At 36.6% G+C, this 25797-nt stretch overlaps 1 protein-coding gene across 18 annotated transcripts in view; it reads right to left on the bottom strand.

Moving 5' to 3' along the window:
• NRXN1 (neurexin 1) overlaps positions 1-25797 on the bottom strand; it is a 1079628-nt gene that overhangs the window by 158568 nt on the left and 895263 nt on the right. For all 18 annotated transcript variants that reach the window (XM_045827411.1, XM_045827414.1, XM_045827421.1 and 15 more), the window contains one exon: positions 4004-4175. In XM_045827411.1, the coding sequence (XP_045683367.1) occupies positions 4004-4175 (172 nt within the window). The remainder of the gene's footprint in view (positions 1-4003; positions 4176-25797) is intronic.

Here is a 25797-nt window from a genome sequence, read left to right as displayed (position 1 = left end):
CTGGTTTGAATTCCAGTCAGAGCACATCCTTGGGTTGTAGGTCAGGTCCCCAGTAGGGGGTGCCTGAGAGGCAACCACACATTGATGTTTCCTTCCCTCTCTCCCTCCTTTTTCTCTCTAAAAATAAATAAATAAAATCTTTAAAAATATTTAGTCAAATATGATATAACTTATATTTTCTCACATATGTATTTTGCATCTTGAACATTTTTTACTTATGTCTTGAACCAGATGGTAAGCCTAGCATGTTCCTTTAGTATGGTATACATCCCGTAAATATTTGTTGGCTTGATATGTTAGCTTGACAGAAAAACTGAATATTTGACCTTATATTGAATATATTACATAAATATATTACATCTTTTTGGTACACTGAAGTAGAAAAACAAACTCAAAGGTTTATTCTCAAAGAAGACTGTGATTTATATGGAGCAATCTTTAGTCTGAGCAAATAAGATGGTGTCAGGCTTTGTGGACCAACATTATGAGAAGAGATAGTCAATTTTTGTTGAGAGAGAAAATTTTGTTATATCACTGTAATTAGGGACAAATCAGAGATTAATGATGCATTATATTCGAGAGCTTTAACTGATAAGCATCAAGAAACGATTTTCTCAGTGTTAAATGGTTTGCAAAATACTTTCTATACTTTGCTCCATACACAGAAAATAACAGAAACTGGGTGTGCTACATAGAAAATTTAATATTTATTCTAAAATATAAATTGTTGAGTTATAGGAATATTTCATATACTCCAAAAGAGCACATAATCTGTCTCTACTAATTAGTTTCTTTATGAAAGCCTTCCAGACAATTACAGGGTAACACCACTGGTCAATGCTTTCGGTGCTTTTCATTAAAGGTACAGTGGCATTACCAGATGAACTGCTTCATATAAAAGCACTTACCACAAAGCTCTATAATGGAAAGTTAAGTGTGACAATTAATTACTAATTTCAACCCATACTACTGATATTTTGCAGTTCAGGCATTTTAAAAAGAACCAAGTATAGTCTATTGGTCTCCGCTTCTCTGATTATAGAATTTGTTGGTAAAGGCATCGGTCCAACTGTTTTTCTAATGAATAATAATACTAAAAACTTTTTCAATAAAAATAGTCATCCCACAAACCAATATAAAAGAGATACACTAGACATTTCTGTGGAACTCATACATATACAATCAGTTTGTTCTAATAACTTTAATCTGGATGACACATAGTTTTAAATTTGTGTTCAACCTTCATGGAGTTGCTGCAGATGAAGCTCCAAGAGAAATGGGTGTTTGAAATTTTCATGGCTTATTTTCTACCTCAGCATCATGCTGGCATGCACCCAAAGCAGATGATTAATAAAATGCTCGATGACAACCATGGTGACTCCCATGAGTTCTTTGTATGTTGATCAGTAACTCTTTATATATGTGTATATTCAAATTCCTCACAGGTGCTCTCTGGCTTTCTTGAGGGCAGATTGCACGTCACCCTTGCATGCACCCTCCAGAATAACTGCAGCTTTGCTCACTCTTGATTTGTTAATATTTAAAGGTTTTTTTGGTAAAAGGGCACTAAAAAGAATCTTGGAATAAGTATAAAAAGTTGCATATAAATGTCTATTCCTGTAGATTTGCTTCCTATTATGATGTTAATTGCCAGCTTCTGATTTTAAAATGTATTTTATATTGAGCATCCCTTTGATTGGAAAATAAGATATTGCATGTTAAACAAATAGTAGTCTAGAAAAAATAAACACGTTTGTCCACTTAATTAATACTGCCTGATTTGAATGACTGGTATTCAAATTGTATATGAGCATGCCACAAAAAGACAGGGACCATAACTTCCTTGAACTACACCTAATTCATAGTATCTGGTAGGCACACAGTTAAATTTAATCACATAAGTTCTAATAAAATAGGGAGGTATGGAAATTTCAAAAAACATAAAATATTTACCCACATGCATTAATGCATTAGAAAACTAAGCTCTGATTATCTGTGCTTGAGAAAATGCAAACCATACTTCCCTTTTAAAGATGCATTATAAATATTAATATAATAAATCCCCAATATAGACATTCTTAACATAGCTTAATTTAGACTTTCTCAAACTAACTCAAAAGTGGGTCTTCCTCTCTCACCCCGTAGGTCATCATTAATACTCTCTAGAATGGCATTCTTAAAGATCCCAGTTTGGAAAGTGTGAAAAGAGTAAAAAAGTTACTAAATTAAAATAAGTTTAAAGCATAAACTGGTGAAACACAGTCAGGCTACAAGAGACAACTGCCACCCTATAATAATAATAATAAAATGTATCATTTTACATGTCCAGGTGCCCAACTCACAGATGACAGCATCCCAGGGACAAGGCCTAGACCTTACCCTACTTCATATCATTTATGGCGTCCACTGCAACGACTTCCTCTCAATAAAGAGGTAGTGATTCACATGCACTTTAGGAAACTCACCAATTGACTTTTCTGTAATTCCACTCAGGCTACAGGTATTTTTACAAATACATTTTGACCAGGATTTCAGTACATGTAATAAGGGATTATCAGGTGCTATGTAATGCTGCATGAAGATTTAAATTACTTTCCTTCCAGATTTTTCATTTCATCTCATTATAGATGACAACAGAAGGTATACATTCTCATAATTATAGTGTAAAATTGAGGTAATTCCCCAGGATATTAATTCAGCAAATATTTATTGAGTGCCTACTATTTGCTAGTACTATAACAGGCAGTTATTATTAATGCTCTTGCTTCTAAATTTTGTCATAGAGCAGTTTTTGTTACACCTAATTCAGTAAATATTTGAAGAGCACTAAGTTTATGAAATAGATTTGAAATGAGTCTGGGAGATGTAAAATTTTATGTCAGCAAGGTCCAAATGGGCATCATAGGCATTTGATTCCATAATTGTGAGTCAGTACTAAGAAAAATTTATCTTGATTTAGCAATTTAGTTATTTCCTCAAATTATTTCTTCCAAGAAACAAATCCTTGTAATGTAGGAGTTTATAGATACATTTTGTTAATTATTGTTATTGTGCAAAATGAAAACCTCTTTTTATACTCTTTCTCTATACTGAGTTATAAATCTTCTACTGTACAAAAACATTGTATCTCATAGGGGAGTAGAGAGAAATGAGACTGTTTTAAGTAATCTCTTTTGCACCAAATTGTACAGAGGATAATAATTGCAATAAAATACCTTTATACTTTTAATTTGTACTTTACTTTAAGATAAGGTATTATTTTAATTGAGAATATATACAACCACAAGTAACACTGGTTTAAATGTGTAATCTACTACCTTTGTTTCAATAATGCAGTGCTCACAAAGTTCATCACTTGTATTTTTTCTATGATACCTTTGCATGCATTTTATAGACTTGAAATGAGTAATACTAGTGTCAGAATCCTCGTGAAACCCCATGGTTACTTGACAGTGAAAACAAACTTCATTTACTTACATGCTCTTCTAACTGCTGATTTACAGTACAATAAACAGTCCCTTTACTATTTCCCTGTGTGTCCCATGGCCCTCTACATCTTTCATGAATTTCAGCTACATAACATCATCACAGAAATCATCTGGTTCTATTTTCTTTCAGGGAAAAAATGTTTTAATATTCCCTCCCGTAGCTTTAAATTTTAACTCTGTTACTTTTGACAAAGCCTTTCCCTTGTTCGAATGCAAGGATCCAGTAAAGAGAGCTTTGACATGTTGTGCCTTTTATGTGTGCATTTTTCTGGTTTCACTGGTGTCCTAAGTTTGCAAATGATAACGTGTGCCTTCCAGTTCCTCTATCAAATGCCATCGGTACACTGTATCAAGAACAATTTAGGACAGCAGTACATTGACACGACTCTAAAGTCCAATAAATACTTGATGGTTTCTTAGAAAACCCACAATTTGGTGAAACGAACACAAAACAGTGCTTGTTTTCCACTTTGCTTTTCATAAAATCTTCCCCGGATACACATTCACTGGCTTACCTGCAGGGTAGCGCTCGATCACTGGCCAGCTGTCCACCTGTAATGTGGCATTGCCACCACTCCTCGTGAAACGGACTACATGGTATTTCCCATCGTTAATGATTGCATTGGACTCTTCGATGGCAATGTCATCTGTCCCAACATTAAATTTAACTCCAATTTTTCCTTGGTGCTGGAAGGGAAGAGGGAAAAACATTGTATAAAGTTGTACGGATTAGTCAACATTTACTAAGAATTACATACAGGATATTGATCAAGAGCATGCTTCAGACAACAGCTGCTTTCCTTCCATTTTCACTTCTGACAAATTCATGTCATAGAAGAAAGGTTCTTGACATTTGGGTACATCTGAAACATCTCTTTTATGGATAATTGATATTCCAAAAGACACACGTTCAAGAGAATTGAGCTGCCTTCTTTCCAGAGGTTGCCACAGACAAGGTACACAGCTGCCTGTGTGAGGGGACATCCTTTCATGTCCCGTAACACAGCTCCTTTAATCCACTCTTTATATTTCACTAGAAAAATGAGGCTTGACATTCTCCCTTTTAATAACTGGTGAAATCAGAGCAATGAAATCTGTTTAGAGACAATTGACAAATTCTCACAATATAGAAAATCATTCTAAAGGGTATGGGCACACAGACAGGCATTTAATGAGTGTAGTTTCTTAGTCATTATTCACACACACGCAAATCATCCAGTGCTAAGAGCCTGAAATTTATTCAATTTCTTATTTTACAGATGATAAAACCATGACACAGGAAGCTGCAGGGACTTGTTCAAGGTCACATAATTTAATGAATGGGTACTAGTGTTAGAATTCAGTTCCCTCATTGTTAGCTTCTATCTAGGCTAAGATATGGCTATCTAAAATTAACTGAATTATGAATTCAGTTAATTATGAATTATGCAAAGCAGTATTACAAATCATTCTAAGCACAAAATCTGTTAACTTTAGAATTGCATGATACAAAGCAGCAAAGAAAAACTTGTGTTTGTGCCCTCAGCTCCTGAGAAGCATTCCCTAACAAGACTGTCCACATTCATCATGAGCTCAGTTGATTTTTCAAGCACATGGATTTGCCCTCGTCCACATCCATAACCTCAAACTATCTGTAGTTCACCTTTCATCAAACCTCAGTTGAGAGGAACTACAAGTGGAAGGGGATTTTAAAGGATATACATGCCATCCATTTCTGTAGAAATTTATATTCAAAACATTGAAAACCTGACCATTTGGACCACATCCTTTAGACCTCTTGCCAGATTCTCATCATTGAACTAAGTGGCAAGAGCATGGTATCAGCTTACGCTGAAAGTTATTACAAGAACATCTTGTCTAAAACTGCCTTAATTGAAGGGAGGTGTTTGGAGATGTTGTATGGGGCGGTGCTCACTGTGCCCTTCATGTACACGTCCTGTAGGTTTCTGTTTTTCTTTTTCCTGGTTCTTATTTCCCGTAAAAGATTTTTTTCCTATAATAAGTTAGTATGCTTTCTAATTTTTTAAATTTTGATTTGTTTTAGGTTTTGACAGACAATATGACTTAAAATATTTCCTTTCTTCCATATTCCCTTTTAAACTAAGGTTATTAGGAAACTCACAGTACGAGTAAATAGGGCAATTGTACTGGCTGCCTAGACTTCCAGCTCACTGTTGGCCCCGGACTTATTTTTATTTCCCACCATATTTCTCATAATCCTTACTTTAAAATACACGCCATTGTAAGGTAAGGCATTTCAGTTTTTGTAGGATCAGTCAGGTGATGAAAAACAGTGGGGTTCCAATAAAACTTAAAATTTATCCAAGGGCCTGTGAAGACTCCCCCCCGCCTCCCCCCAATGCACAGCTTATTTGTGTGAACATGCATTATCTCCTCATCCTGGCAGAATTCCCGATTGCTCATTTTCAATAAGTTTTTAATGTGATATATATTTTTTAACACCTAATATAACTTCCCAGGAAAATTAAGAACTTCCTTTAAGAGGTTTGTTGGTATCTTAACAAACACCTTTATAGTGTTTTAAGTACTAACTCTGATACTAACTCTGGTATTTATCATAAGAGCCCCACCAGAAAGGTACTGGTTTATCTTTCTTTGACAGATGAGGAAACTGAAGCACAGAGTGATTAAGTAACTTGGCTGAAGTCACACTGTTAGAAAGAGGAAAGCTGTGATTCAAATCCAGGCAGGGTGGCTCTAGGCTTTATGCTCCTCATCATTGCCTGGGCTGAATGTTGGGAGTGCTGGCTCATTCTTACTGAGGTTAGCAGATGTGGTAACTCTAGATGTTCTTTGCCGCCTGTTTTATCTTTCTTGCCAGAGCAGGAACATACAGGACTTTGCACTGTGCCTTGCAGGTTATACCATGTGCATCAATGAGTGCTTAAAATAATTTTATAGAGGACAGTAAGAAACTTATATTTGGATGGAATAGGATGCTAAAATAAATTATTTTTTGGCTCAGTTTCAGCTGTAATGTTGAGATAAGTCAAAAATCAGATTGCTACTTTCATTTTACAAAACAAGGTATAAAGTTGCCTAAACCAGGCTTAAAAAGGAAAGCACCGAAAACTGCTTTGGGACCTTAAATTTGGGACCCATTTCCAACGCATTAAAGAGAAAAGGAAGGCCAAGAGGAGATTTATAATTAGAAGAGGATTATCAGGGAGAATTGGGATGTGATATGATTTGCGAGTATACCCAAGGTGGAAGGTTACTTTTCCCTTATTTCAAGTGCAGGGAAAAAGAACTTCAGTGAAACAATAAAGTTTGATTCTTATCTCCTGGAATTTGGTGGCAGTGGGTAGGGTAGCCCTTAAAGTGGGATTTGACTCTTGCCTGGGAAATTTCAAGGGGAAAGATTGTGACTGGATGATGACCTGATGTCAGGACAAAGGGATATTACTGCACCAGCAGCCACGTGTGGATGAGTTTGTCAGAACCAGGGACAGGTGAGCACTGCCAGTGAAGTGGGGGTTAGAAAGCCAGCACAGAACTGTGGTGGGTCCTGTCCAAGAGAGCCACTGGGGTGAGGGGTGGGGAGTGGGGAAGATGGCTCAACAAAAACAACCTGGAATTGTAGTAGTGGGTGCCTAGGGAGTGAGTTGAAAATCCTAAATGACCACCTGAAGGGGGAGCATTTACCCGCCTCAAGGAAACTGCAGGTAAAGAAACACTAGTGATGTGGTTAAGAGCATTAAAAAACCCACTAACATGCTTCCTCAAGAGTGCTCCTCAGAGTCAGTTTAGAGGATAGGCTAAGCCCAGCTAGATGGCTACTATTGTAACAGCCAAGTAAGGTCATTTCTGCCTTTTGCCTTTCTGTTTCATCCCTGAAGGATACAGGGGCGGGGGGGGGGGGCGAAGAGAAATGAACGTCATGGGAACAGGAGAAGAAACAATGCTGTCCCCTCACCCAGTGCAAGTGGCGGCTCCAAATCAGCCCAAGCAGTTGTAATGGATTTAACATCTGTACTAGTGTCAACAATTTAAAAAAATACTTCTCATAGCTGAAAGTGAACAGATGAGCCCTGGCTGGTGTGGCGTAGTGGATTGAGCGCCGGCCTGTGAACCAGCAGGTCGCTGGTCTATTCCCAGTCTAGAGCACCTGATGGGTTGCAGGCCAGGTCCCCAGTAGGGGGCGCATGAGAGGCAACCACATACTGATGTTTCTTTCCCTCTCTTTCTCCCACCCTCCCCCTGTTTAAAAATAAACAAATAAAATCTTCAAAAAAAAATAAAATAAAAGTGAACAGTGACATTTTTACTATTCAAGACTGACTAAAGTAGTATTCAAGCTTTTTCTGGATTTCCCTGGGTCAGAAAGTGATATTCCACAGAACATGTTTAAACTCCTGTTGTATCCTAGGAATCAGATCTTTCAACACAGAGTTGAAAAATAATAGAGTTGCCCATTGTTTTAGGATCTCTTCTATTCTAGTCATGTTTCTTATCCCAGACTGACAGAAAGAAATTCTTAAAGTTTCCTCACTTTTCTGATAGGAATGCTTTAGTAAGTCAATTTTTTATCAGAGTTCTAATCCTTAAGGAGAGTCAAGTTCTGTGAATGAAAGCATTATAATGCTAAAGGCACAAAATGTATAAAACTAAAAATGTTCCTTTACCTTATCCCTAATTATTTCTACATTACAAAATGTAAAATGCTTATTTTATAGTGTACAGAAATATCCAGATTTCACAGGAATGCCTTTCTTGCAACACTAAGAAACAATGAGGGGCGCTAATACTTGGAGACCTTCTAACTTTTAAATGATGTTCATCTTTCCCTGGATATGTTGGCCTTGCTCTTGAACTTCCAACATCTTTAATGTCTCATAGATTCAAACTCCAGAGTCACCCAGAACAGAAATGAATACCACCAAAGTAGGCTCAAACAACAACAGACTCCATCCTAATTCAGAGATTATTACCCAACCCAAATTACATCATAACCTTGAAAAACAATTTAATCATAAATGATAGCCACAGAACCAATTTTCCCTCAAAATAAATACATTAAAAATACATGGAAACCACAAAATATTAATATTAATCAATATTTAGGACCTAAATTTATCATTCCATTCAGAAATTATAAATATTCTCAAAACACATCCCTCCCATATTGACAGAATAGAAAATAATTTCAATTATATAAACAAATAAAACTTACTAAACTTTCTTACCAATGGATAATTACAATTTAAAAGAATTCATTTCAAATTTGTATTCTCCGGGATTAAATGTGATTGTCTCCAGCAAATTCTCATGAATATTGCATTAGCAAAACCAGCAGTAATATTGCTGGACATGTACGGATCTTTCAGCACTGTATCTTCCTTGAAATGGATAACTGGCTCACAGCATAATTTCAAAAATCTATTATGAGAAAATCAGTAGCAAGGCATTTATAATTTAATGAAGTCTTTCCATGGATTCATTAAATAAATAGAGACAAAGGTAATTATTAATTTTTTTCACAAAAGCTCATTTCTGAATAATGATTATGTTATTAAGCCAAGTTAAAAGGAAACACTAGGAAAGGCAACACTGGGAAGGAGCTTGAAAGTTCTAGCAAGTGGCGCCCTGGTTTAATGCACCGGTTAATTTCATCTGCGACCACACATTCACTTGAAATTTAACCAAGATTATGATTTAATGGTATTCCACTATCTTGGGCATACTTCCAGCAACATGTTTGTATGTTATAGACACAGACATATGTTCATTTATGTGCATATAAAACAGAATATGATACAGTCCTATGCTCCAGGGGCCCAATTTGGACAGAACTTGACAGTGTCTTCAAATGCACGAGAGGCGTGTGCCCATTTCAGAATGCAGAACAACTCCCATGCTCCACTTCCACATTGTCAGCTGAACACAAGGTCAGGCCAAACATTTTGTTTTGCTCTTCCAAAGACTAAGCCTCGCCAGGGAGCAGAGGTTTTAAGGCTCTAGGGGGACTCTGAGGCCTGCAGCCACTGTTGCTGGAGTAACAGCGCAAAGCGTGACAGAGACCCACCTGTTTGTTTGATATTTTTTATCTCTAGACAAACACACCAATTCAGATAATTGCTAATTCAACCAAACACATTTCCAAATGAATGGTTTAGAGGTCCTACTGGCTGAAAGAGATTGTGTTTATCACTCCAGATGGTCCATAATGTCAAGTGGTTTCGGTCTAGTTGTTTTAACCTGGCATTGAACTGGAAATGCACCTCTGCTCAAAAAACAAAACAAAAACAAAACACCATTTCAAAACCCAAAAGCTACTGCTACCCTACCTCCCACTTTGCCCATTACAGAATAATTTAAAAATTAACTCAGCTAATAAATAAAAATCAAATATATAATATGCATTCTGCATTATGTTTAAGTGTGTGGACAATGCAAACATGTATAGTGTACCCTTTGCCCCATGGGAAGACAAATGATGTGAGAAGGGTTCTGAGGGGTCTCAGGGAGCCTTTAGTTGTGAGGCACGAGCCAGCCATCATTTCAATGGCTGCAACACAGTCAGCAGACAGAGGTACAGAAGACACCCAGGGACACAGAAGATAGGTTCCCTCTGTCTCTCAAATATCTTTCTAGTCCCTATTTACCTGAGTCCTTATGGGGTGCCAGCCCCATTGAGGTACACATAATGTATCTCCTTGAAATTCCTGGCAAACCTGAAAAATAACTGCTATCTTCTCAAGGAGTTTATCTAATGTGCCCCAAATCACATAGCTAAGGAGTATCAGTACTGCAGCTTAAGTTGGAGGGTCATCAAAAACAGATGGCTTCAGCTGTGTCTGTTATAGGAAAAGACCTTGACACCAAGGCATGCTCAGAAGGCTGAGTCAAGGGTAAGGTTACTGCACATATTTCTTTTTGGCTAAGAACATTTCAGAGTACCACACAGGGGACAAGAAGTGGATGAGATCTAGGGTGATACCATCCCAGGAAGATTACATTTAGTGCCAATACATTCTAAGAAAATTGTATTTTTATTTTCCCATAAAACCTTCATTAAGACAGTGTGCCTTCTGCCATACATGCCCATTCCACAGGATGCTAGACCTCCTTCTACTCTGTGAAGTTATATCCTGACAGTGATGTTACTCTCCTGGAGGTTTACACTTACCTCGTGGTCCTCAGAGTGTCTAGTAAAACTTTGTAAGCCTTGACAATTTACCTTTACATACTTTGTAGGCACAGTTTGTATCCACCTGCCTTAATTCTCCCACCATATTTATAAAAGACTGGCTTGCTCTTCATTATATCCTTCACAACACTTTTCAGACTACCTCTGCATTTGCAATTTTCCAAGACTCTGCCCCATGCAATTTTCTTTTTTTTTAAATTGAGGTATAATTCACATATCATAAAATTTGCCCTTTTAAAGTGTATGTGTCAGTGGTTTTAGTATATTTACAAGGTTGAGCAACCATCACCACTATTCAATTCCAGAACATTTTCATCATGCTGCAGTTTTCTTCTAATGGGATAATACATACAAAGTTCTTAGCACACTTAATGAGAACTCAGCCCCTGTGAGTTTTATTATTATTACTATTATTATTCCTATATTATTATTGTTATTCTTACATCTGGGAAAAGTGTTTTGCTCCTTAGTAGGCTGATGGAAGTTGATTAAAATAATGCTTAAATTATGTGACTATTACAGCTTAGAGCATATAATATCTCATTGGTCTTTAAAACAACTCATGAAGCAATGCATCTATTTTATAAATGAAGATGCTCATGCTCAGAAAGACTGAGATTTGATCAAAGTCAGAGCATCTTTCCATTATGTGGGTCAAGAAGGAACATTCTAAAATCTAACCTTATGGGACAAACTGTCTTGCTCTTGGTACTGAAGCAGGTGCTGCTTGATTAGACAACCTCCATGTTCCCTTCTATCTCAGTGATACTATGGTTCTATGGTTCACCTAAATGAATAGCTAAGCAGTTATCACTGACAAAAAATTAGAAAATAACTAGTTATTGTTGAAATGCATCAGCAGAATCTAAATTTGAATTTGAGTCTTAGGCTCTTTTCAAAATTTATAAAATAAATGAACTAGAGGATTTTATGATATTTTTAAATCAGAAGTTCTCCAATTTGGAAAAGAGAAAATGTCCAACTATGTTGTCTCAGAGTAACCCGAGAAGCCTTTTGTAAACCCTCTGTGCTTTTTTGTCGGATGGTAGAACCCTTCCCCTCCAGGCGCAAGGGAGGGGCTTGTCTTTATGAGTAAGAGCCTTTGCCTTGCCCAGTGTGTAGGACTAGGTGATGACAAGTGAGAACAAGAGTCAATGAATTCTCTTTTTGGGGGGAATTTTTAAAAATTGTTGTTCAGTTACAGTTGACCCTCATTTTTCCCCATTGCTCACCCCAACCCATCCCCCCCACAGTTAACCCCCACCCCCGATTGTCTGTGCCCTTGAGTCCTCTATTCCCGTCCCTTTCCTTGCCCCTTCCTCTTCTTTCCCCTGTTGTCCCCCTTCCCCCTCCCCTCTGGTCACTGTCAGTGTGTTCTTTATTTCCAAGTCTCTGGTTCTATTTTGCTCATTAGTTTGTTTTGCTGATTAGATTGAATTCTGGTGATAACAATAACCCTTCAATGCCTCTGTTTGTTCAATTATTTCTCCCTAGATAGAACTACATCAAGAAACATAACTAGGTTGAGATGAAACTAGCCCAATAAATAACTGACCAGTATATCTCTGAAAAGGGCAATAACCCTAATATTGATATTTTGAGATTGTCCCTATCTTGTTTGTTTTGCCAGTTGAACCAATACTGAATCATCCTTTCTACTGAAAAAGACATTCTTGAACCATTATGACATTTTCTAGTGCAGTCGTGGGTTTAGCGACATCACCAAGTCTTTTCTAATGGTACTTTCCTATGGTCCAAAAAGCCTATCTCTGCATGATACTGTAACTTCTGTGGAATAAAATAAAGCTAGTTTATACTCTTGGGAATTAGAATCAGCTCATTGAGATCTTTGTTGGGAACTGCCCTGCCTGGTTTCAGAAGCTGTAACCCCCCATGACTAAGGCTGAGTAAAAAGACCTTGAGACCAGAAGCCACTAAGGAAACAAATCTTACCCTCCCAGCAGGGGTGCAACCTCTGGTCCTCTCACTTCACCCTGTTTGGCCCCAGGTGGATGACTGGTTAGCCAATGACTCCTAAGATTCCTCAATGGAGGGATGGATGACCTAAGACAGGCACGATCATGAAGGGAACATCAGGGAAGGACTTAGGGGACTATAGAAAATGGGTGATGGACCCCTCAGCTTTGTCATAGCCTGAATCCTCATCCTGCCTGTACAAAGTCTCCTAATCTCTTGGCGTCCCTCATCCCCCACCTGATTTAAGCTTAAAACAATGTAGGAGGTAGGTGTGGCCCTGTGCTGGAAAGGGCAGTTCCCCAGGGTGATCAGTCCTAAGAAAGAATGCATAAAATCCTATGGAACCTGCTTTGCTAAGAATACCCTCAATTTAAATGATAAGCATCCAAGCATAAAATGAGTTTGTTTCCCAAAGTTCTATGGCCCTTTGGCTATCTGACCCTGACTCAGAATAAGCCCTCAGTTCTTTGAATATTATCTATTGTTTGAGCATTACTGCTTGACAATGACTGATGAGCTTTACCTCTATTCCTATGCAAATTAAACCCAATGAAAGCCCATTGAGGAACAGGCTCAAGGCCCTTCTCCTTTGAGAGATTGGCCACCTTCCTCTCCAAGCAGATCATGTCTTGGGGGAATTATTCTCATCTGTGGCAGGTAGGGGGGCTCTGCTGGACAAAGGTCCACCACAGATCATTAATTCTCCATTTCCATCCATGAAATAACAGCCACATTGAAGGTGAAATACTCATCTTTAAATGCATCCTTTTATATACAGAGAATGTGTGCTATCATAAGCTTTTTTTTTTCCCCTGAAAAGTCAAAAAGCAGACATTAAACAGCAGAAACTGGGCATTGACTGCTGGCCCATGTAATACCTCTGGTTTGAATAGTTAGTGCAGTGGTCTGGCATCATGGCAAATGTGTCAGGCTACTGTGAAGCCTTGTTCAAAGTCAAATGGGATGATCAGATACAGCTTGTATTTTCCTTTATGTTTTTTTCACTTGTTTTATTATTGTTTTAAAAACCTTGGATTGGATGTTAAATGAGCTTTGCTCGCGCTTTAGAGTCATTCAGGAAACTGTATGCTATAAACATTGTATTTCAGGTACTGATTACAACCATAACTTTTGTTTTTCTGCTTCTCTCTGATTTCTTGTCTTTAGGCCATTACACTGCTAGGTATTAGCTCCACCAGCAACTGCACAGGGACAGACATTCTGCTTTATCAATAGTTGCTGGCACTTCTTTGTAAAATGATTTTCTTATAAGAGAGGTTTGAGATTATTTGTAGATTTAATTTACTTGCTGTATCCCAAGACCATCATTTTGGTGGAGAGCTGACTATATAATTACCATCTGACTCTAATGTTCCAAATTTTCATAGCACAGAGCACATTTTTCAGACACATATATAAAATATCTTTGGATGGTGATTTTAATCCTCGGCATGGTAAATATTACCTTAGTAATTAGGTTGTAAGTCAAATGAAATTAGCCTTTGTATTTATAATCTTTTTTAAAAATAAACAAAAATATCAAGAGATAAATGTAATTATTTAAAAGGTCTCAGTTGATAAATGCTTATGAGCTTTACATGAAACGAAATGGTTGGTTTGGAAGGGATTATTTTTTTAAATCATGTTTGTGAATCCTGTCCTGCAATCATCAAAATAATAGCGAGGTAATGTTTTCAAGTGTGTTTGATGGACTTATTGTTAAATAATGCTATTTTGGTTTTCACAAGCTTCAAGCAGAGTGCTAACTTGAAATGCATTCTGAGAGAAAAGCTGATAGTGCTGCCTTTCCCCTTTTCTTTGTTACTGACTTCTAGTGCAGGGCTACCTGTCTGGCATCCTTAGAAAAAGCAAATGTGTGCATATGGATGGAGAAATGCATTCTCCAAGGACTATTTTCTATAGAATCAGCAAGTCTCCATTATCTCCAGTGTGGTAAGGAATCATTTCTGCAGCCATCAAAAATAAATCTATGTTTATGTGTGTAATTTTGTCACAACAGAGTTTTTTCAGAAGGGAATGCAGCTCTCTAAGGCTGAGACTCCTGATGATTATGACCTTTCTTTGTCTTAATATAACAGTAATACTCCCACAAAAATAAAATCATGTCAAGAAATGTTTATCGAGTACCTATTAGGTGCAGTGCATTTCACAAATCACTGCACCATTCTTTTCAGGGCTCAAAATTTTAAACTGTATTGTTGGTTGTGTTTACATACAATCACTTTTCTAAACTGCATGACTTTCTTGCATAAACAACACTAAAATTTTGGAAATATCACACATGAATTTAATCCTTAATGACATCCATTCATTTGGTCATTCATTCATTCATTCATTTAACAAATACAAATAGATTTTTTACTATACGAAGTCTGTCCGGAAAAACTCCAGCCATTGTTAATATAATGAGAATGGTTTGTGCCACATTGATGTAACCTGGCAGTCAAGGAGAATGGACTGGAATACGCATGAATGAACAATGATGACTTCATTGTACTAGTCAGTGGAGGTGGGTGGGTAGACAGAAGCACTTGAGTGAGCATCTATACTGTGTGGCCATCACATTCAAAATGACTGAGTGAGTAGAGCAAAAAATCTGCATCAAATTTTGCATTAAGCTTGAACATTTCTATACAGAAACTATCTGGATGATTCAGAAGGCTGCAGATATGGACAACCAGTGATTTGCAGCTTCATCATGACAATACACCTGCTCATGCATCACATCTCATGCAGAGTTTTTGGCAAAATGTCAAATCATCCAGGCGACTCAGCCCCTCTACATCCCAGATTTGGCACCCTGGAACTCCTGGCTTCTTCCAAAACCAAAATCACCTTTGAAAGGGAGAAATTTCAGACCGTTGATGAGATTCAGGAAAATATGACGAGGCAGCTGATGGCAATTGGGAGAATTGTGTGAGGTCCCTGGTGCTTTGAAGGGGACTGAGGCATCATTGTCCTATGTACAATGTTTCTTTTATCTTGTATCTTCTACCATAAATGTTTCTATTTTTCATATTACATGGCTGGATACCTTCTGGACAGACCTTGTCCTTCCTGACATTCTGCTAAGTTTGGGATAAACAGTGATTAACACAACAGATAGCACTGCTGCTACTATGAAGCAGCATTATGTCTCTTATTAGGTCTTCTTAGGTCTCTCATTATTTCTTTATATATTAAAATTTGTACTAGCACATAAAGTATGCTAAGTGTCAAAAAGAGCAGGGTGTTACAAGAGGCAGTGAGTGATTAAGGAAAGCCTCTTTGAGGAGATGTAGATGTGAAGAAATCAATAATAAGAGTATGAGTTTTTCAGGAAGAGGAAATAGTGGCCCCATGGAAAGAAATAAGTATGTATAAAGACATGCGTTTATGTACAAGTGCAGATTCAGCTATAAAAATCTTGACTTACTGTAAATTTAGAGATACATACATTACATATGAACATATGTAGGTATTCTCTAGAAAGTCTGTCATAGAGATAAAACTAGGTTATGAAAGTATGCATAAAAACTAAAATATATCATTTGCATAAATAAAGCAATTAGAAAATAGACAGCTAAGCACATTTTTAAAATCTTCCAATTTAAAAATGGAAATTATTGATAAAATGTAGAAGCTTATAGTGTATATTTTGATATTCATCTGATTGTTCTTAAGTTTCATTCATCAATGTGCTTTATGAAAGGTAATACATACTATCTAAATCAACAGGGACTCCCCATACTTTCCAAAAGTCATTTACTTCTACAATGTCAAACAATGATTCATCATCATATGCTTATATTTCAAAGCTAATGTAACACATCCTGTTTCTTTGTGTGGTAGAATGTCTTGTTAACTTAATTCTCTAGAGATCCCTTTTATCTCAAGATGTAGCAAGTATTCTCCATACCCTTTTCACCTTAAAAATACTATGTGAAATTACTTGACTAGTATTTCAAGTATCCTTTACAAGTTAGGTAAGGAAAGGAAGTTCTTCAACTTTCCCCCCTTTTATCTCCCTGTTCACCTACAAGAGCAAATGAGCAAGGCTCAGGGTTTGAGTCCCTAAAAGACACCTTTCCAGCCAATGAACAAATCACGTCAAACCAAAGCAAAATTTCTTCAACCAATTCTTCAAAAAAAAATTCAGATAAATGAATTATGAATTTTCCCTGATATTTGGTCAAGAATTTTGAAGCCAAAAACACTCAGGCTACCCAAATCTAAAAAGTCCATAAACATTTTGAACTTGAGATAAATGTTCATTGTAACTTCTCCAGAGAAGTTACCACTGAGGTTTTCCTGAGATTATTCCTTTTCATGTTGACCTAGAAGAGCCAGAGGAAATTTTGAGGAGGTTTGTGGATTCTAATAACAGAGTAAAGACAGCCTGAGAGAGAAAATCTGGAGAAAGTTAAGTTGTTAGCCATCTAGCAAAAGAACAAATGCCCTCACCCTGTCTTCCTTACTGCTTCCTGGCACTGGCATTTCCTTACCATTCATGCACTGAGTTCTGTCCCATCTCAGGATCCTTGCTGTTTCTTCTCTCTGGTTAGCTCTTTCTTTGCTTCCCAACCTCAAAACAATTGACCCTCTATATTTTGGGTAGAAAAGAATTTGAGAACTTTAGGGTAGAGTTGGTCATTGAATATGAGCAAAAAAAAAAAAAAAACCCACAAAAAGAGAAAACAAGAAACAAAAAAAAACAACTCCTATCTGTGAAAATGTCCTATTATGAAGCAAAAACTGGTTAGTGGATACCTGTTGAATTATAAAAGACACTCACAGCTCTGTACTGACAGTAGTTGAAAAGCCAGTGCCATATAGAAGGCTATGTGTTAGTTGATCAACAGTATTCTTCGGGGTACTTTGGGTTATCTGTGATAAATCTTTAATTATTAAATATCACAGCAAGATTAATGTGCTGTGATCTCATATTCCACTTACATGCTTTCCCTGACAAGCATGTCCACTCTTTCAAAATAAATACAAATCAAAGCAGAGAAGATAAAATTCCTCTGAAAAATTACTCACAAATATCATTCTAAGGCCAACAAGCCATATCTAACTTATTCACTGTTTTGTAATCTCAGTGCTAAAGGTACCCAAATGAGTGTGAATATTCAAGGGCTACATTTTTCAGTAGATGCATGATGGTGATGGTGGTGGTGGTGGTGGTGGTGGTGCTGCTGCTGCTGCTAATTAATCTTCTTAAATACTTATGTGTGGCAGGCACTCCTTCTAAGCAGTTTATGCACATTCAGATATATATTATTATTTCCATTTACTTGATATGGAAGCTGAGATTCAAGAGGTTTGGCTCAAATTGTTACCAAATGAACCCATGGGGTGGCCTAGCTACCATTACTGAAACAAGCCCCCTCCCCTGGGGCCCTGGGGTCTTTCTGTATCATGGTTTGTCTTGCCCACCACAAGTTAGGAATTGTGGCTCTCAATACCAGAATTTGGTAAAAAGGAAAGGAGATATTTATTCAAAAGTTATACAGGTTTAGAGTAATGGTGGAATGTTGCCGTTAAATACCCAAAGCCCCTCTGAAACAGCCACAAACTCATACATACAATCCTGCCTCCCCTCCTTTGCCCAACCAGGCCAGTCAGGGGTACCATATTTCAAGAAAAAGAAATTGATGTCCAGAGCTTGGCTAGACTCCTGGTTTGTCCCAGTAATCCATGCTCATCTGGGCAGGTCTCCCGCAGTCCTCAGCACCATCAGCCGTGCCGCTGTACTGAGAGTTCTTAATCCAAAACCACAAGGCACCTCCTCATGGCCCACCAGCTAGAGTCCTTTCACCCCTTTTCTTCTCACATGGACTCGCACTGTCCTTCCCATTATCTTCCATAACCTCCATCCCACATGGTTGCCCACCTTTAGGTTAAATCCCAGCCTAGCACCTCCTCTGCAACCCCATTTCTGACTCCTCTCACAATAGGTTACACCTGCTAGCACTCCCGTATTTTCAGCCTTTCTTGGCTGCCATAGTTCGTCCAGGCAGGCTCCCTGGCAGGGAACAAACCATCTCCAAGCTCTTATACAGGCACTGTAAGCAGGCAGAGCTGCCTCCCAGTTACATCTTGGGTCAAAGTTATGCATACCTTCTGGCTCCATTCAGGCTGGAAGACTAGTCTGCTGTTATTGATATGCAAACAACTCAATGACTCTGCTCCCTGTCTCCCTTCCCCCAGCCAGGTCTATGGGGGATACCCTATATTCCTGTACACCCCAAGTTCTGGGCCCCATTACAAATCCCCACTTTGGGGGGTCCTGTGGCCTCCCAGCCTATACTCCGTTACAAAATCACATGCCCAATAGGCATCAGAGCTGTGATTTAGTCTCAAGTAATCAAGTTCCAGGTTTTGTGTGCTTAAGACCAATAACATTGTGCCTCTCAGAAGGGGTCCAGGTGCTAAAATGAGTTTGCATTTCATATTAAAATAAGTTTGCATGTGATATTAGTAAGCCTCCTGGAAAGAGAATGATGCTAACATGCTTGCTATTATACATACCAAGAAATGTATTGATTGCTTTTCAACACTTCAGTCCTTTCATACTCACAATATCTCCATCATGCTGAGGATATCTGAACCTCAAAGCAATTAGGTAACTTCTTTAAAGTCACAGAGTTAAGATATCTAGTCACATTTAATCCAGGCCTATCTGGTTCCAAACTGATGTTTCTCAACCACATCGTACTGCCTCCTTCTGTATACTTTTCAAGATCCCTTGGATGTACAAGAGGCCACATGAGAGTATGTGAGGGCCTCTAAACCCTTAATAATTTTATGAGACTTTGAACAAGAGGGGGCAGGTAGAGTATAGTAACTCTTCTTTCATGGGCATTCAACTAGTCCAGGTGTCCTGTATTATTTAGTAGGCTAAATCTTCACTTGCACTGGGGCCAGAGCAAATTTTGTCATTCTTCAGGACCCCAGGGAACCCAGATGGAAACATAATATCCTTTTGGTTTAATTATAATTCTGGATGTCACCAAATGCTCAGAGACTGTATCATGAAGGAGCTCTTAGAGACAGGGCCCATGCCATTCCTCTCTCCCATCTTGTCTGCATCCCCTAGTATCTATTTTCCTTCCAGTTACACATTTCTTTAAATCATTTTTAGTATTAGTTGTCATTTTGGAAAGATGTGCCTCAAAGTTTCAATCAACTCCAACAGAATATCCATCAGCATAAGAAAGTAGTTTCCCAATAGTAATAAATCTAATAATTAAAACTAAATATTAATAAGTTTACAGTGGATCAGGTCTTCCAAATGTCAAAATCAATAATCAAGTAAATATAGATTTGAATTTTATAACCAGATTGGTTGCAGTAAGAATGGCAATTTTTATATAGTACTATGATATGAAGCCTTTAAATGGTCTTAGAAGAAATGCAATAAACCACCATTAACTGTATCTTATATAAAATAATAAATATAATTTAATAGGTAGAATTTCTAAATTTTAAAATATGAATTGATCCAACAATTCTTGAAATCATTTCATTTTGATCTCAGTCATCTGAAATCAATCTCTTGGTCATTGCCATCTTCTCTTCCTCCCCAAGCCTATAAGCATGGATGTTGTTTTTAATACCATTTTAATTTTCAGCAATTTCACCCAAGATGCTGTCCAAGAATGCCAGCCTTCAGAAAATACTTCATGTAAGAAATCATGAAATTAATACCCAAGCTGCCCTGAAAAATGGACCAAAAAAAAGCAGAACTCTTTCTCCTCACACAAAGAGCACACTTTGATGCTGACGAAAAGAGAGCAGCAGATTTCATACAGGCTCTGGCTGTACTCCCATTTATAGCCGATAAGGGACAATCTATGATTTACTCACAAGATTCAACAATTACACTTCATCATGGGTGAGTAAAAGATCTGGGAATCATTAAAGTTTGAGTCAAAATACAACAGATGTGAACCCACCACAACTGGTTTGGTGACATTAAGTTTTTGATTGGCTTTCCTAGTCCGAGTTAAATTATTCCATATTACTTTGGAAAAACCCCCTGTAATTTCTTGCTTTAATGAGCTCTATCAGCTACTTTGCTTTTATATTTTATAGCCCCAAAAATGCCATAAGAAGAAATTATGAAAATATTTTTAAGACAGATTCATAAATTTATCTTAGCTTTTTATCTTATGCTATCTTATCATTTTACTTTATTTTTGTTCACGATGCATTTTTATTTATCATTAGCTTAAAACATCCTAATGCCCAATCTACATTATAAGAGCTGAACTATTTCAACACATTGTTGTAACAAATGACTATATTGACATTAACACAGACCACCAAAATGAACTGGTTATAGAAGAGATATAATTAATGCATTCAATATATGATTATTATTCCAAAAGTAGGCAACACGCAAATTCTCTAAATAAATACACACAAAAATAGTAGATTTGATGATTTCAAAAATAACTCTTCAGCATCAAAAGGTTCATCTTTTTGTCTTCCTTCCCTACACTAGCTGAGTGTTTCAAAAATATTGTTGAATTTATCCATTCCTGAGACACATAATACTTGTAGTCCAGCTTATTTTTTTTGAAGATCGTGCATTTTTGACTTTCTTTTTGAAAATTCCCCCTTTTAATTTTCTTGCTAGTGAAAACTCTCTTAAGAGTTTAAATAGTATCATACTGTCCCACAGTCTATCTGGCTGGAAGTCATAGAAGGTATATTTCTCATTCATTACTTCACGCCATCCTTTTAATCATGAAAGAAACTATTAGGGGCTCTAAAATTTCACTATTATTATTGAAATTCTTACTGCACTTAGAATTATTCTATCACAAATATTGTCACATTCTACTTTCTAGGACATAATTTTTTTCTTACCCAAGGACTACAATAAAAATGTTATACAAATTGTCAATCTCTTTAAAAAGAAAATACCCAACCATCTCTCTTCCTAGCTATATTCATATACTATTACAGAGCTGAAACAAACTAGTACAGAAATAACTGAAACTGATAAAACTGGAGCAGAAATAACTGAAGAAAATGCTAGTGTAAAAAGGCGCTTGGTGGTCTAGATATTTTATGTTTCAGTTATTAATAATGCTGGTAACAATATTAACAGTGAGCTTTAATTGTCAGTGAATACTTCCTATGTTCCCAGTTTATCTCTTTAAATATAGCACTGAACACCATTCTGGTCTGTAATGGTCACCAAATAAATAATTACTGAATATTGATTGAATCCTTACATCAATTCTGAGAGGAAGATGATATTACTACCTTCATTCTATCACTAACAAAACTGAGGCATATTTAATTGCCTAAAAAGTCACTCTACTAGTCAGTTGAAGAACCAAGACTTTAATCCAGATCCATTTATTTTAACTACTACTGTGCTATATTGCCTTTGGGGAAAGAATTCCTAGAAATAGGTCATTCCCAGTGAAGAAATCTTCACAATGTAAAAAATGCTAGCCTAACTTCATAAAATTAGAATTTCTTTATATAAAAGCCAGCAAAATGCAGCACCCACACATACACAAACCCCAAAGCCACGGGACATGTATATTAACATTATTACAACTGACGTAATCAGCACTCTCCTTGCACATACTCAGTAGCGTATGAATGAATGGCCGGCCCACTATGATAAAGATGGCTGTTGCATTTAGCACCATTTATTACGTGAGTCAGTCCCTATGTGATATTATGTAATAACTGACTTTATCTTTACAATTCAGAGGTAACTATTATTTTGATCACTTTATAGATGAGAAAATGTAGCCCAGTGTGACAGACACTCTGTGTAAACCCAGGACTTCAGCTTGGTGCTTTCTGACTTCAGATGCCATGCATGACCACGTGGGGTTTATACCAAGACTGCTCTGATGTTTCAAAATTAGGCAATCTATTAACAAGGATCATTAGACCAAATGAGGAAAACAACATCAATCATTAAGACAGATCTGTTAAGATATTTCTTAAACACAATGCCATTTTTGAGTTTTATAAAATTCACTTGGTATAGCAAAAATAGAAAAATATCCCTTGACGTGGTAAAATCAAATCTTAAATCAACTGCCAACAACATACCTAACACTAAAAGCATTCCCAATAAAGTAAGAAATAAATTTTTCATACTATCACCCTTATGTTTTAGCTTTGTTTTAGACATGTCAATCAGTGCAGTATGACAGAAAATGGAAATAGTTTCAATTATTGGGGCAAAAGGAAAACAATCACACATTGCTACTAAATTGAAACTAAACTGTTAAATGAAAAAAGAAACATTTTAAATGGCATAAAGGTGCCAATCTTCTGAAAACTCTTCTAAGCATTATACAATCAAATATAAATGCATACATTCTCATAAGCCATAGTAAAAGACACTCAGTAAAATACCTTAGAACTAAAAATCAAAACATACCTTTAATGTAAGAATATGAACACTTTTCAGAAAATCATTCTAAACTGGACTCTGGATGATGGGTTGACTCTGGATGATGAGTTCCTTGAAGTCTATTATATGATTCTCTATTTATGCTATAAAATTTCCATAATAAAAAGAATGAGCAATGAATGGTAGTCTGAGAATCAATGGAATTTCAATTTTTGTCCCTAAGTTTGTGTCCTTGAACAAATTACTTAACTCTTCTATTGTTTCAGTTTCCTAATTTAGTTAAACATCTTTATTTTCTAGGTCATTCTATTCTATAATTTTATTCTATTCTACAACAGCCTTCCTACTGTTTATATACCTTGATATATTTTAATCCATAATGGTTCAATTTGTGAGAACCACTGTTGTGTAATATATGGACAATTTAGCAAAAATCAAAACAAAACAAAAAAACAGAACTAAAATAAAAAAGAGACATTGCTGTAACTTTTAAATAGCACATTATTCCTGTTGCTTTGAGATTTAAAATTGTTTGTTAATCTTTAAAAAAGGGAAGAAAGAAAAAGCAAGGAGAAAAAAAAGAATCTGGTTCCTAGCAGGATGCTGAGAGGCCCTGGAACGATTACTGCAGTGGAGAGGGGTGAAGACCCTCCACTCCCAGCTGAAGTTGGCCGTCGAAACTGCTGCTACCTTCACTTTGGTCAAGGGGAGGGAACTATACTGACATTGTACAAATGTATCCAGGGAGCAGATTTTCACTTTTATTTGTAGAGTGGGCTTATTTGTATTTATTGATAACATGCAGAAAGATGTTTCCTGGGTTTCTGCTATATATGCTATATATAACCAATCAAAAATAAAGTGTAGAACCAAAAATAATATATTCAGAATAATTATATTGAAAATGGTTTTGATTTGTGATTATATATCCACAATGTTGGTGTAGTTAGCACAACAAATCTATCTTTACTATGTAAGGGAACCTCTGTTAAGCATAAGGGAGATGGCATGGCGATATGGGTGTTCCTTATCTTTTGTGTCAAGCTAAGGCAGCTGTATGCAAAGCAGCAAGGAGGACATAGAGAAGAGCAATAATCATTATCAAGAGACATCACATATTCTTCCACATTTAGAAATAAAGAATGCCAAGGAAGTAGACTCCTTAATTGGCATAAACAACATAAAAATAACTGCAAGCCAAATTCTTTAAGTTTACATGTGGGGGGGGGTGTGTATGCAAATTAATATCTTAGTCAATAAAGAATTGGTAGAAGGTGGTACCAGAGTGGAGGGGCCAATTCTAGCATTTCTTTGGTCTTGTTTTTCCATTATTGGATAATAGCATTTACCAAATATAATCCAACATTACAACTGAGTGAATATTTTCCCCCCAGGTTTTAATCGAGACTCTACAATATATATGGACTTTTTCACATTACTAGTCATCAAAATTTTCTATTATTACCCTACTGATAGCTTAAGAGAATGCTTATAAACTGAGTTTCCTTATAAGATATCAGTACTCTAGAGATAGAGGACAGACTGACAGCTGTCAGAGGGAGGGAGTTTGGGGGACTGAGTAAAAAAAAGTAAGGAAATTAATTTTTTAAAAAATCCCTCATAGACACAGAAAACAGAGTATGATGATTACTATTACCAGAGGGGAAGGAGGTAGGGGGGAGGTAGAAGAGCATAAAGGAGGAATAAATGGTGATGGAAGAAAATAAAAATAATAATAAAAACTATCAATTCTCTAAAAGATAAAATTATCAGTTTCCTCTGTCTCTCATTTCCTTTCCAGTACTTAGAACGCTGATTGACTCCCATTAGGTATAATGCTTTATTTCATCTTATTTGCTCAGATTCCTTAAAAGTTTAAATTGCAAGCAACTGTTTTAGAAAACATAAATATAGGAAATGTATAGGCTTTCCCTTGGTCCATTACTTTAAATTGTCCTATGATGCACCAGGAGGCAACTGGTGCAAGAAATGACAAGGTCTTTGCCAACAACTGAATGATATGAAATAATGCATACAAATACTGCAAAATAAAATTACATAAATCTTAGAATAGGAAGGAGGTCTTAGGCCAAACTCTCTTCTCACTCAGGAAGCTGTTCTAAAATATTTCTGACAAAGGGCACTTATGTTCTTCTTGAAACCTGCCAGTGGTATTACTACTTCTCAAAGCAGTCTATTCATTTTAGAAAATCTCCTTGAAAAGTTTCTTCTCTTTGATGTGCAGTATGAACCAACATGGTGTGTAAGCTGTATCCTTTTCTCATATGACAACATTTTACCTTTTTAAAAACAGTTATCCAGCCTACTTTCTTCCAAAACAAGCTCAAGTCTTCTTCTGGAGAATGATTTCCTGCTTTTTAACTGTTAATCATGAAAGAGAAGTTTTTCTAACCATTCACCCTTCAGATATCCAATTGGTTAATAAACTTCGATTTTAAAGGATCTGAACACAATACACTGAATTTAATGTAATACATGAGATGGGTACTAAAGAGTGTACTGTTTCCCTTAATTAAGGTATTATTCTTCCATCAATATTGTCTAGGTTTTTAATTGTCACACTCATTAATTGTACATCTGAGCTTTTAGTAAACTACAATTCTTAGACCTTTGCACACTATTCATTAGCAAGCTATCTTTTCTATATTTGTTCTTGTGGATTTGAAAATTCAATTACAGAACTTTAACCACCTTCCAGATCTTCCATGCATTCTGCTTTTGCTCAAACCAGTTTCTTC

The sequence above is a fragment of the Phyllostomus hastatus genome, unplaced genomic scaffold (assembly GCF_019186645.2).
Source record: "Phyllostomus hastatus isolate PE091 unplaced genomic scaffold, TTU_PhHast_1.1 phas_scaffold_78, whole genome shotgun sequence".
Lineage (NCBI taxonomy): Eukaryota > Metazoa > Chordata > Mammalia > Chiroptera > Phyllostomidae > Phyllostomus > Phyllostomus hastatus.
Note: the sequence above shows the minus strand (reverse complement) of the source record. Positions and strands in the feature narration are given on the sequence as shown.